This window comes from Catharus ustulatus, chromosome Z, assembly GCF_009819885.2.
Source record: "Catharus ustulatus isolate bCatUst1 chromosome Z, bCatUst1.pri.v2, whole genome shotgun sequence".
NCBI lineage: Eukaryota > Metazoa > Chordata > Aves > Passeriformes > Turdidae > Catharus > Catharus ustulatus.
The window spans coordinates 43,045,940-43,060,425 of NC_046262.2; the positions used below are offsets into that span (position 1 = coordinate 43,045,940).

General features: G+C 37.8%; 1 protein-coding gene across 13 annotated transcripts in view; it reads right to left on the bottom strand.

The window, feature by feature from the left end:
- Positions 1-14,486, bottom strand: part of SHC3 (SHC adaptor protein 3) — a 59,920-nt gene that overhangs the window by 23,438 nt on the left and 21,996 nt on the right. For all 13 annotated transcript variants that reach the window (XM_033085929.2, XM_033085928.2, XM_033085927.2 and 10 more), the window contains 3 exons: positions 6,179-6,242; positions 3,469-3,588; positions 252-305 (listed from right to left, as the gene is read on the bottom strand). In XM_033085929.2, the coding sequence (XP_032941820.1) occupies positions 252-305; positions 3,469-3,588; positions 6,179-6,242 (238 nt within the window). The remainder of the gene's footprint in view (positions 1-251; positions 306-3,468; positions 3,589-6,178; positions 6,243-14,486) is intronic.

Genomic DNA, 14,486 nt, shown 5'->3' on the forward strand with positions numbered 1-14,486 from the left:
ATGAATGTTCTACATTACCCTGAAGAAAAAAAAAAGCCCTGCTTATCAGTTACTATATGAATGCTTATGAACACTTGTCAGCCATTCCCCTCAAAGAGTGCTCAATGGCAACAATCAATTAAAAATTATGAAAGAAGAAACAGGAGCTATTGTGGTTATATTTTTCTTTAGGTAAGATATGCCTCAAACTTTGTCACAGGGTCCTCATAAAGCAGTATCTGTGTGGGAGAAGACTTTAGAGAAATACTTACCGGATCACCTCCAGACGCAAAGGAGATAGACTGCATATGGTGATTTGCTATGATCTGTATGGATCAGAAAGAATAAGGGTGAATCAGATGGGTTTCTTACAGTTTGCAATGTTGATTTCATTTTTTTTTTTTTTTTTTTGCTTGTATGCTGGTGAAAGTCCAAAATCAAGATCAAAATTACCTACAAGGACTTCAAAGAGTAGCATGACAATATAAACAAACTTATGGATGAATGTATCTATTCTGATGTTCTTTAAAATGTATCAGGACACTGCAAGATTGCTAAATGTACTCAGAACTCCAGTAAATCATACAGACCTGTCCGAGAGTGTCTTTGGAGAAATTTTAATCTGCTAAAACTCACCTTCTTTATTACCGATAATGATGAATGGAACAAAAGGTCCTATTCATCAAACCGTTTTTCTGCTGATGCCACTTTGGTGAAATCGATGAAACCATGCCAACCTGTACACCAGTTAAGATTCCTAACATTGCATCCAACACCTACTGGTTGTTTTATGTTTCAAACAGCAACATGTTTACAATATGCAAACAGAATTTTGAATCCAGCTGCAGTGTAGCACACAAATTCATAGGCACACTCCAGGGCATTTGAAATTCAAATTGCTTATGTACAGTTTGAACTAATATGATATTTCTTTGGGAAGAGACAATTTGTCCTGAACCTCTAATAAAAGCAGGACATCTCTGCTATTCTGAGAATTAGCTTAAAATATCTTTTAATACTGAAATAATGTATCAACCAAGAAAGAAAAGGTCATTTGAAAGAAATATTCACTTTAGATTTGAGTCACAGAAGTCATGCTAATGAATTCATTGTGGACCAGGCCCGTGTTTAGTACCTCAGAGAATCTGACAATAGAATTAGGATCTTTATTCTTCACTTTGGAAAGGGAGCCACATACAAAAATACATTCTGGGAAAAAAATAGTCTAGAAAAACATTCTCCAACATTTTTCTCCTAACCTGCTTCTTAAAGATCTGAATGATCAAATATCTTCCTTGGAAACAAAAATGTCTGGCAGGACTTTCTCTGGATCGTGCTGCTTCACTAAGTCAGAGAGAGGTGACTACTGTTTGTAGTGTTTCTTTTATGTAAAGGCCACTTCATTTTCAATAGCCCTGCTTGTCCCAGAAGAGCCTCCAAAGATGTGGTTAGTTTTTAAGTGTACACTGGTGAATTAGTGTTCTCTTACTCAGCAGTGAGGATTGCCTTCTCTTTTTCCCTTTTAGAAGTAACAACAGAATATATAGTATGTAGAATGCATATTAAATGTAGAATATCCTAATAACAGAATGCAACTAGTGAAGTTCTATTACACAATTCCATATTATTGCTATCTTGACTTGTGCAAATAACCTAATCTTTTATTTTAGCATATAAAAGAAAAATTATTTCTGATTGTCGCTAAACTATTTTTTTCCAATTTTTAAGGAAGCTGAAAAGTGCTTGAAATAATTAGTTCAAATCAGGCGTTTTTTGAATTCCACAGCTAATTTAGTTTGAGGTAGGGGTACTCTCCACCCCACCTCCACCAATACCAAAATATTGAAAAGAGACACAGTAAACTATCAATGCTTTCATTGCTTAAAATAAAACAATTCACTAACGTCAGCATATAGTTTAGAAACCTTTCAATCTACACCAATCTTTGTTTTAAAGAAGTAAGCAAAACAAAATCATTTTCCACTCATCCCTGCTTAATATGTTCATAGAACCGTAGTGCAGGGGTACGTGCACTTGTTTTCCTTCTACCACACTGTTTAGTCTTTTTTTTTTTTTTTTAATTTATTTATTTTTTGCTTTCCTTCCAGATCTGCCAGGAAAAAGAAAAGAGGCTATTACAGAAGTTCACAGCCATCCTCCTATGTGGGGCCTCAAAGGGCAAATCTGCTGGGCCATGCTTATCTGCAAATCAAATCCTTGGCGTAAACAAGAGACCAGGCAGGCCACAGCCAGACTAGGGATCTCTGGGAAACCAGATGTTTCCCAGGCCTAAAGCACCCAGAAGAATCTACCTCAAAAAGAATGATATGAGAGAAAGATGAACAGTTTTGTTAATTCAGAGAAAAGGCAAAGCATGTGGGGCACGAGTCTTCCCTGAAGTAAATGAGTTTAACTATATTTCTGCCCGAGAAGTGAGCTGTCAACAAGCTAACATTCAGGGTTTGGCACTTCCTTAGTAGAGCTAATTAACATCAAGTTCTTATGCTTCCGGTGGGGGTAACTGTTCTTATGAAAACCACTGCTGTGTGTATTCCACAGTAAGGCTACACATTACTGCAACCAGTTACAGCACTGTGCCCACAGCCTCGCTGCTCACTGCAGGGACTCTGATGTTCCCTAAATAAGAATAAGAATGAAGATATACCAATGAAAACATAGTAATGAACAGCAAGCTTTTTAATACACAGTGTATACATTCTTTCTTATTTTTTAACCCTGAGGCCCCAAAGGACAGTAGGAATTTTACTTTTTTCCCCTCTCTGTCTGTATCTGGGCAGAAAGTTGCATGCCCTAACGCAATATGTGGTTCACAGCAAATAGCACAGCAGTCACTACGCATGTCTGTCTGCTTCCTCTTTATATATACCCTGAGCAAAGATTTTTCTCGTCTCATACATCATTCACAAACCACTGCAGTGATTCCCGAAAGTCTGTTTGTACCTTCAGCACAGTGAAGAAGAAGAAATGAACTACTTTTAAAAGTCTGCCTTGTCTCTCTAAAAGACTGGCCTTTCACTGCACTGCAAAATCCCTGAGGCTGTATTTTTAGCAGCAACCCCAGGAACAGTTTGCCCTTTAAAACTATAAATGGGAAGAAAACAATAAAATTGGGGATGCGTGTTCAGTATTTTAGTTATTGCTCCAAGTACATCCCTTTTATGACTCTGAAAGTTTGTAATTTTATTCAATAAGAACACTCACAACCAGAAAATTATATTCCACATCATAGGTCTTTTAAGAGCAAAACTGATCTACCTGAAATATGGCAAGAAGAAAATAATTCATCAAAGTTGTGTTGAATAGTGAAATAAGCTGACTTCCACTATGATAATATTTTGTGTTCATTCATTTTATGACATTATTGAGGAATAATAACTTTGAGTAACTGAGTATTTGGCAGACATCAAGTAATTGTGCAGCAGGCTGTTCATCAAAAGCATCACAAATTAATACAGAAGTTACACTCACCTGTTTTGTATCCGGATTCATTAGATTTAAGCTGCTGGTGGAGATATTCAACATTATGCTCATTCCTGCAAACTGAAGATTGCTCTTTCCCAAGATGCTAGAAAGGACTTTGCTTGGTGGCTGTGAGGAGGAGGGGAAAAAGCAGATTTTTGTTCTCTGATTTTTTGAATTACTATCATTGTATGCAGGGTTAGCAGTGATCTTAAAGGCTTCTAAAAACTTGTGACTTTTCAAAGATCATTTAATTGCAACAGCTGTTTTCCTCCAGAAAATATTTCTCATACAACTACTTCTACTATTAATAATAATAATGATACTAGCCAAGCAGTTCTTCACCTACTCTTGGCCGAATAAAACAGGGGTTTTGTGAGACAGCACAATCTTATCTTCACCAAGGGACCAAGTAAGCAGATTAAAATGAATGCCTTCAGTCAGTATCTTAAAATGACAATGTTCTTGTTATATAAATATAGCTTCAACCCTTGAAATGAAATCTGTTGTTTGCTCTGCATTTACTGACTGTTCTACCCCCTTGCCACATGTAAAGTGGGACTCCAGGGATACCGATGGAATGCTCACAAAATGGGATACAGAATGTCATGAACTAGGTGACCACTAAAGGTCCCTTCCAACCCAGACCATTCTATGACTTTGCTTGTAGACTTAAGAGTAGGTAAAAGCCACATATAGACAAATAAAATCTCTTTCTGCTGGGGTAAAACATGTATCTAAAGATTATCAGATAATGTCTAAGAACGTAATACAGCAGATGTAACTGTATTGATAACTTTTATAGGTATTTCACCAGCTCTTAGGCAGTTTTGTAGCAACAGAAATTATGCTGTCAAAGAAAATTCACAAACTTCTCACCTTCAACAGCTACAGGGAGCCACATAGCTGCATGAGAGCAGCCTCATTCAAGTAACCACGGCCTGTAAAAAAATCTGGCTTCCCATCAGTTACAGAACAAGTCCATTAACTTGCTCTACTTGCACTGGTGAATATTCACACTGGTCCTAATTTTATATTAGGATATAAAAGCAAAATGACTGGAGACAGTGTTCTTCTGCTGCTATGTTTGCATTTGTCCTAAACTGCTTGCAAGCTTGGATATTTTTGTTCCTAGTAGGATGGACACATGTGAGCTTCGATAGTCCTGAAACTTTGCATGCATTCAATTTTTCCTTCTCTTTAACTGATTAAAAATACATTACATACATACTGCTCCTGTGTACCGCGTCCTGCACTGTTTCAACCCTTTCATGTTACAGAGTTAGTACTTCATTAACTTCTCTTTTGAACAAACTCTTTTGAATGTTCTTGTATCTCTTCTTTCTGAATCCTTCGTGATTCCTGGGTCATTCCTAAGGATTACCTAACCACAGTGTGGGTAATGTGTGAAAATTTGGCCTCAGGAAGTACATGTCACCTTAACCAAAATGATATGCCACTAGCGGCAGAAACATGATGAATGTACAGACCAGTGAAAGACAGGTCTTTGACATTTATCTGAGATTTTGTTGCTCTTTTCAATAACAGATAAGCAATATCACTTCTAAAAACAGCAAGGTGTCTCACTAGGTACTTGGAACTCTGTTTAACTTATTTTTTCAATTACATTTGTGTCATTTTTCTTTCCGAGAAGAAAGATACTTTCATCTTTACTTTCAGATTTAAAATGAAAAGCTGGAGAATCAAGAAATTTGGTGGAGGTGAAACCACAGTCCTAATTTCTGAAACAATTTCCAGTTATGTTGTGACCCATGTTGTAACGTATGACTGATTTTACCAGGATATAATTCTCCATTGCAAACAAGTGACATTTCATCATGTTCCTTTCTGCTGAAATTCTGCCTAGATGGTGGGGAAGCTGGGGAAGCAGGCAGACCTTTTCCTTCAACTGCCCATTCTCCTTCTGTGCCCAAGAGGACACACATGGGCTATAATTAACTACTTCCTATGCTTCTTCCCTTAGAAATAGCATTACATCCCAGCTTTGCTAGGAGTTCCCTGGAAGAGACCTTTGGGAACCATCAGTGCAGGAGCTGAGCCAAGGCTTCCTCTTCTCCCTGTCTGAAGACTAACTCCCAGCACACAAATAAAAATAAAAGCATGGTAATAACCCTGTCAGGTACACACCGGACTCACCATCATTGCTGGGCACTGAGCATCAGCTACGGGTGTTTATGGAAAGAGCATAGGGAGCAAAGGATCACTTCATATTCTCTTTCCATTTCCAGAAATCAGTGATTACCAAACTCATTAAATGTCATCAGCAGATCTATCCTTCAAGAACAAATCTAGTCACTTTCAAAACTATATATGTTTTGGGCTTCTGCTGTATCTTCCAGAACATATTTTCATAATTTACTAATGCATTTTATGAAAAGGCATACCATTTATTGGTTTTAACTTTTCCACCTGCAATCTATAAAAGAAAAAAAGAAGGTAGAAGGAGGAGGTTTCTACGGAAGGAACATAAAGTCACAATCTTCATCCTAGATGTATTTATATTTCCAGATGCCTACAAAAGCAGATCCTGACCAAAAGGGCAGGTAACAACATACAGTGAGTAAAAGTAGCCAATACTTTAAATGATTAATCATCTGCAATTTTCAAAGCTGCTTTAAAGTCACCTGCCTGCTGTGCCTGGTCTCCACTGTGCTGAACAGAGAAAATACAGACAACTGCACTACAAGAAAAAAAATACCTTTCGTTTCTTGAAGGCTCTTTTGGCACCAGGCATGGCTTCACAAACACGACTGATTGCTTCCCTGAAGAGACAGAAAAAAGCTTTATGGCAAAAGAATGTGTGGGCTTCTTCATTATGCTTGAAATGCACTGGAAAGAACGGTTTCAACTGTATTTCTGTTCACAAGTGAAGATAGTTAGTGGGTCAGTTAGCTTTCCTCTAAAAAAGAAAATGTTCCCTCACTTTATTAAAAAGACCTTTTCTCACTGTAAATGAGAATATTGCTCTTAATACCATCCACATTTGTACATTGTTTCCCACCTTTTTTTAAAAAAAAATATTTATTTTAATGTGAGAGTTAGAAAGCACCATTTTTCTTACTACTATACTATGCATTTTCCAGTGAGAGCAAAATCACAAGACTTTAGATAGTATCAGAACCCTAAAATATTCCTGGTGATACATATGTTCTACACAGTATATGAGATGTACAACATTTTAATTTATACTAGTTCAATACAGTATGAGTAGTTTATTAGTGGTCTTAAGTTTATATTATAGGGAAAATTATTGCCATCAATATTTTGCTTCAATTTTTTAGCATTGCTTCATTCTTCCCATAGTGCTTGGGTAGGTGGAAAGAAATATATATCAAAAACTAATTTGAATCTATACCCTTTCATAGAAAAAGAGTAACTGTACACCACAAACACTCTTGAAATCATATTGTTCCAAACAAAACTTACAGTTCCTTTCAGTACTTAACAACTTATTATCCGAATGGTCAGCCTGGTCAGTGTCCAGAATTTTCTCTTGTAAACAAACAGACCTTCCCTCTGACCACTAGGTACAAGGTTTTAATAGGCTTTTTCCACTGCACGATGAAATAATTTCACAGGAACAAGTAAGACTCCAAATCTTGTTTAACTATCTTTAATATGAATTGAGACTAACAGCACATTATGTTTAGAATCCAACTCATGCAAATAGCACATATTTTTTAATGCAAAAACCCCCCAAAACTCAAAACAAAACGAAACCAACCAACCAACCAAAAAAACCAAACCAGAAAACAACAGAATGGGAAACAGTGAACTACATGCTAAAGAACAGTCAAAATAGTCAAAACCTTGAAATATCAGCTGGATAAACACATAAATGATATTAACTTTATGTTATATCTGTACATATCAACTACACACAGGATCAACAAGTGAGTCAGGAGAACGATGTCATTTATTCACATCAGCATTCAACTTATGGCTCAGCAAATATGGCAGATTACATCAGATGGCAACCAGTAATTGCTACATAGTTATGCCTTGTGTGCTTTTAGCTTGGACCCAATCCAAAGTTTGAATCACCTGGAAGAACCATGTTTTATTGGTTTGGGGAGATGGGTGGCTGTGGTAATGGAACACACCTTGGAGTAGGTTTTGCAGTCCTGCCATTCTGAAGAAGTATGAGATTTATAGCAAGAGATGGTTAAAAATTCTTTCAAGTACATTATCTTTTCTTCAGGTCTAGAGGAGAAGTTGATTGTTCCGTGACTTGTTTTATGCCTTTTTTCCCCCTACCTACATCTGTTAACCTAATAAAATTGCCTCTCACTACAAACCCTTCCTTGCATATGGGCTCAGATCATTATAGCTACAACAGCACCCCATTTCATGGTTCAGCACCTGTATTTAGTTCCCACCTTTACCAACATTTTTTTTAACTCAAAAAAAGTGTTTTAATTAAAGTAATTACTAGATTTTCTCACAGAGCAAGTATAAAGCAGGTGGTTTAAAAGAACATGTCAGATGCATCTTAGAAATAAAGCACAGCAAGCATCACACAGTGATCTCTATGATACTGAGACAAGAGTTACTCCTGAAAATGCAACCAGGGAAAAGTAAATATGCACCTCTCAAAAGAAAAATTCACCAAAAATGCTTTTCTTTGACTCAAGAAAAACAGACATCATCTTTCACAGAGTTATCCTCTCTGGCTGCTAAGGTAAAACTTGTGGTTTCCCATCTCTTTCTTCTGCAGAAGCAAATCCTTTGGGAGGTAATAGAATGGGAAGCCCAGGCCAGTGGCAGTTTCCAGCCCACTTCAGTCTTTCAGACCTATGACTCTTGTTGATCAGGTGTGTCTTAGTTTCCTAAGCATCTTGACTGCAAGTTGCTCTCACAGAGACATCACCAACACTCGTCAGTTCTTTGTCTCTTCCAGTGGTCCAACTGGTGCATTGAGATACCTCGTAGGTTTTGCCTCTCACAGAAAGGACTTGGATTTCTCAGATATGTGCTTGAGGGATAAATTAGTCTATAATTTCCTTTCTCTTCTTATTTTTACTCCCATCATCTTCTCTCTGCAGTGGCAGCATGGAACTTAGAGAAAGACAAGGGGATTTTCAGACCACTGCACTCAACAAAAAATCGGTGCAATCTTGTTATTTTTCTAGTGCAGGGTTGGGTCTTGTAGCAGTTTTGCTGCTACCTCTCTTATCTGCCAGCTCCTGATAACCAGACTTTAAGTGTGTTATTCAATAGATTCATCTCATTCAAGGACGTTGTTGATCAAAACTGCCACTTGAGCATAGGAGATGAAATGCACTAGCTGAAAAGGCTGAAGCCCAGGGCAAGGCTTTGCAAGGTAGCCTTGACTACACCTTGCATGCCCTGTCTTGGTAAAGCAGAGAAAACTTTTTTAAAAAAATATCTGGAAAACCTGGACTACACATCCTCTAACTCAATAAAAAATCACTATACAATTTCCAGCTATCTATTTTCCTTTCTGGTAAAATATCTTGGTTTTATAGAACTCAGTGTTCCCAAAGGCTGTGGGAAGACTAGGATTCTTTGAGGTTTGAACCTCTGTGAATACCAAATGTATTCAAGCAACTGCAGAGTTCAAGTTAACAATACTTGTAGTGAAAATACTGGGAACTTCAGAAAACATATTCATAGAGCAATTCTGTGTAATCAAGGTCAGAATGTCCTGGCAGCAACTCTTTGCATGCCTGCAACAGAAGGCACAGTACTTTTCCTGCGTGGGAGTTAAGGAGTCTAAAATCAGTATTTGAAGAAAATAAGAAGAAAAAGGATGACTGAACATCTGCCACTGCACTGATATGCATTTATCCAAGGGCCACCAAGATGATTAGAGGGATGGAGCACCTTTCCTATAAGGAGAGGCTGAGAGAATTTGGATTGTTCAGCCTTGAGAAGCGAAGGCTTTAGGGTGAGCTAATACGGTCTTCCAGCACCTGAAGGGAGCCTGTAAGTAAGGTGAAGAGAGACTTTTTACAAGGGCACTTAGTGATAAGACGTGGGGAATGGCTTCAAAGTGAAAGGGTAGATTTAGACAAGATGTTAGCAAGAAATTCTCCACTGGGAGGAAGGTGAGGCACTGGAACAGATATTCCAGAGAAACTATGGGTGCCCCATCCCTGGAAGTGTTCAGGACCAGGTTAGATGGGGCTCTGACCAAGCTGGTCCAGTGATCAGTATCCCTGCCCATGGCAGGGGGATTGGAACTGAATGGTTTTTAAGGTCCCTTCCAACCCAAACCGATCTATGATTCTATGCCAGTTCCCTGATCACTCTGTCCAGAATATTCTAGATCATTTTGTGGGTGAAATTGTGCACAGATAGCCAGATAGGCTGGTGATGTGGAAAGGATGGCCTAAAGACTTCTTTCCAGCTTGCATTGACAGGTAGGATATAATCCTTTTTTTTCAGTAAATCAAATTTGCAAATGCCTCAGCAGCACAAAAACTTGAGCCACAAATCAAGTTCAGGAACAGATATTGCCACTAGGCTGAGCATGACATCACCTGGCTTCTGCATGGCAACACTTGCCCAAGGAAGGCAAAAACAGAAGTTCTGTATATATCTGCATGACAAAATATTACACATTTTGGAAAAGCTGATTGTGACAACATTTGCTTCCTTTCTAATAAGAAAATTATTTGACAGAGAGACATACTACCTTTCTAAGCCACATCCTGCTTCATCAGCTACGCTCAGCTAAAAATCATTGTAGAGTTATGCCAATCTCTTGTAAAATTAGTTACCGTGCTGTCTGCAGTAGGGACCACATGCTGAGTTCCAAATCTGCCCAAGAGTATTTTCTGCTTTGCAGATGGTCATACTGTGGAGTCATTTTCTTGGCACAAAACAGGTTGCGTATTTTGAATATAATTTCAGCATTCAAGTGTATTCAGTAAAAAATCACCAATATTCTGAGATTGACCTATTCTGCTTTAAAGTGGCTTGACATCTGAGGCAGAAAAAAAGGACATTTTACATTGCCATTTAGTTCCATTAAAATCACTAATGTCCTGGTATCATTCATAGCTTTAGTGATATTTTATTCTGCTATACAAAGTAGTCCACTCAAAAAGCTCAGATGTGTTCCTCTATGAAACATCATAACACGAAAATACTCTCCATTTTTTGATTGTGCTGTTCCTGGTCTAAATTATTATGATTTAATTGATTAAACCCCAGAATTCCGGAACTCATATTTCAGGGATATGGCACACACATAGAAAAAGCAGAGATTTTCTCAGCATATTTGGAAAAAGTAAAATCATCTCAAATAATGAGATGAGAAAAAGTGACAACATTTTAGTCTGAAACGTTTTGTATCAAAATATTTAAAACCTACTAATATTCTCTTGTTAAAATATTCTAGTGTCCTGTAGTTCCCAAGTTTACTTTCCCCCACCTCAAAAGCTTAGGATTTCACAGGTTGAAAAACAGACATCAAAAGACCAACTTTCTGAATGGAAGAACTGTTCAGAAGGTTTATAGTTATTTCTTAACAGTACTAATTGACAGATTCTGTCAATTTTAATCAAATATTGTACCAGTATTTGCTGAAGATAAACGAAGTCTGTACTAAATTTAAAAATAACTTTCTTCTGAGAAAATTAAAAAACAAAACCAAAACAAAATAACAACCACAAAAAAAAAAAAAAACAGAGACCAAAAATACATTTTTAGAAGTCTGTTTAATAATTGAAATACTTTTTGTTCATTTGCAAAACAGGTAAAATGAGCATGGTCTGTTTGGAGTAGCACAGGGGACATTCCCAACCTCTGAACCAGTATTTGACAGCAGATTGACCATGTCTGGAGGATGCAAGGCTGAAGAAGCAGCTAAGGAGAATGAATCAAGGGTATGGAAAGGAAGGGGAGCTAACTCTGTGGCAAAGATGCACCTACTGCCACAAATCCAGAGTATCATGCAGCAGCACCCCTGAGGGGGAACGCCCACAGAAACTGGTGCAGAGACCAAGTGATGCCATTTGTCACCATCCTGACTGAAGTGAAGCCTGTCTTGGTGGGAAGCCTGGAAGAAAACTTTTGTGGAAGACGGTGACATCAAGCAGATGTGTCACACAAGCTGATATCACTTGTAGAGCAAGATGATGATGACTCTTCTTTTACTTTTTTCAGCTCCCATTCTGTTTCTTCAAATGGAGTTCTCTCACATGTAGAAAATCTAAAAGCAGAAAATGAAAGGAAGCTGGCCAACTTAATTTTTGGCTTATTGAATAAACTTTATACACTCAAGTGGTTGGCTTTGGCAAATATTAGGCATAGAATACCACATGTCATTAGATATGCAGTATGCAATCCATCTAATGATAGTTATTCTTATGCTCCTGCATCTTCAGTGTGAGACTTCCATTAATCTCCCAAGAGAAATCAATGCAGTTCAAAGGACTTTTTTGCTTTTATTGGCAAAGAAACTTTTTATCCATTGGTATGCTCAATGCTCTGTTCTCAGTATTTATACATGACCTATCTTTTAAAGGAATATTTGAGACAATTTCTGCACAACTTGTTCCTTCTTTTATAACATGCAAGCAAGGTGCAGAAAACCCAGTTCCATGCATCAGTAACACAAAAATCTACCTGATCTTGATGATTTCTTCCAATACAATAGTTCTGAACAATGATCTTATTTTAAGAAATGTGGAGTGAGATTTGTTTATTCCACTGGCACACTACTTAGATATATCTATTAACTTTGCATGCACACACAGCTTTGGTGAACATAAAGAGTATATGAAACCTTGGTGTTCAATGTTCAGCTACAAAACCTCCCTTATAGACAGCCCTCCAACTGTCAAAAATATAGTCAATGACACAAAAAACATCTAAAAATATGTACTTTAAGGTTTAGATCTGCTAAGTAGCTCAATCCTTTAATGTCTTTTATGACCTTCAGGCTTTTTTCCACTCAGCCTGGTCTCTAGCACTTATTGTAGTCCTGGTCAGAGAAATGGAGAGAGAAATTAAAACTGTTTTCTGTTGCTATATCAGGATCACAGTCATCTCCAAACTAGGCCCAGCCTCAGGTCATTTACTAAAGTATTTTCTCTCAAACAGTAGATATTAGCAGATATTTCAAAGGCAGACAGACACAGGAAACGTTACAGAAGTAGAGTGAAAACATTTAGTCTTACAGCTATTTTTCTCTAATGCCTAACTGGCTTCATGTCCAAAGTAGGATTTTGGAGAGAGGTATCTTACAAAAGCTCTGTATAATACAGATGACACTTTATAAGTATCTGGGCCATGTTTGCCAAAAAGGACTGTTCAGTGTTGATGAACTGTCAGGTGTGACCAGACATGTCATGTGAACAATTCCTTATGCCATCAACTCTTTGTGCAATCAAGCTGCCAGGTGCTATAAGCAGAACTAGGGAGTGTCTTGGTTTCCAGGTTTCTGTCAGTTGTTAACTGCAATTTGTATTTAAAACATGTTTAATAGCACTCTACTTCAGATACTGCTTCTGCAGTGGAGTCACCGTCTTTCTGAAAACCCAGGATACAGTGATATCCATAACTGCTTCCCTGACTATTTGGCTTCCAACTTTCCACCTTCTCCGTTCTCCAAGAGGCTCTTTGTTTCCTTACAAAGGCACATAGACTGGGGGAGCTCAATTAATTGCTCTCACTCTGGCTTTGCATTAGCATATGTTAGTAAAATTATTCAAATGCTAGGTAAAAATTTCTACAATAATACTGCATTGAAAAGGAAATATTCCAGTCTCAGGCACACAAAAACCTATTTATTTTACCCCATTTCTGTGCTAATAACAGTTTAACTAGAAAATGTAAATTATTCTCAAACTATCAGTCACCATAGCTGTCATTGCCCCACTCAGAGGTGTGCTGTGTGAATTATAGGGATGTTTCTATCACTTTGTAGACTCCTGCTTCCTGGTGAACCAGCCAGCATCTCATGCTACCCACATTTTGACTGTAAAGTAACTGTGCCCACCTCTTACTGCAACTGCAAATGGTCCATGTGTTCTGTCATCCCCTAAGCACCACCCTACACCCAGAGTTCACATGGAAGAGGGTAGAGATAAAACATACTCACCTTTAAGCAAGACATCATGTCAAGGAGGACACTGAATACAAAATTTACTGCAGATAACAGTTTACCTATCTGCCTTCAAAAATCACAGGAGACACATTCTTGCTTTTCAACATCTTCTACCCTTTTTTTCAGTGATGCTTGCTGACAATTTCTGCAAACAATACAGATACAGGTGAAACAGTACATCAACTGAATTGCTTGATATTGTTTAGCATTGGACACAAATACAACTGCAAAATTTGGATTTCCACAATCTCTCCTCCAAGAATATTGGCATAAATGGATTTGGTTTAATAATTTTATTAATAAAGTCCAGGCCTCAGATTTGGAGAGGAATCTTTTTCAAGCTGTTCATCCCAATAGAGTTAATGTAGGATCAGAGTTTGGATTTGAGTCCACTGCTGATATGAGGTACTTCAGTCCTCTCACCTATTGCTATTAAAACAGCATGCAACATAATATTTTACTTGACATGGCGAAGTGTGACTTCATGATGCTGCATGCAGTAAACTGATGTCATTCAATTAGATGCCAGTGAACATGCATCCTTGTAGTTCAGACTCAGATGTACAACAAATGGTGCATGCAACATTTAATTCAAATCAGTGCGTAAGTCACTTATGCATACAACACAAAGTGAGGACTCACTATTCTAATACAGCTTTAACAATAAACAAACAATGAACTTCAAACACTGCACATTTACAAAAGAATTTACCTGATTTTTAACTTATTATTTTACAAAAAGCCTGAAGGCACAAAGGGCCTGGCCACAGAAGCTTAAGAGTGGCCCCTTCCTATGACGATGATGGTAGGTTTCGGACAAACTTTAACCACTTGCCACCCATGGTTAGCTCAGTAGTCTTGTCTGCTAGTCTTCCTGCTCCTCCACTATGTTGAAAATTGTTTGTCTTGCTGCCCAAGAAAATCA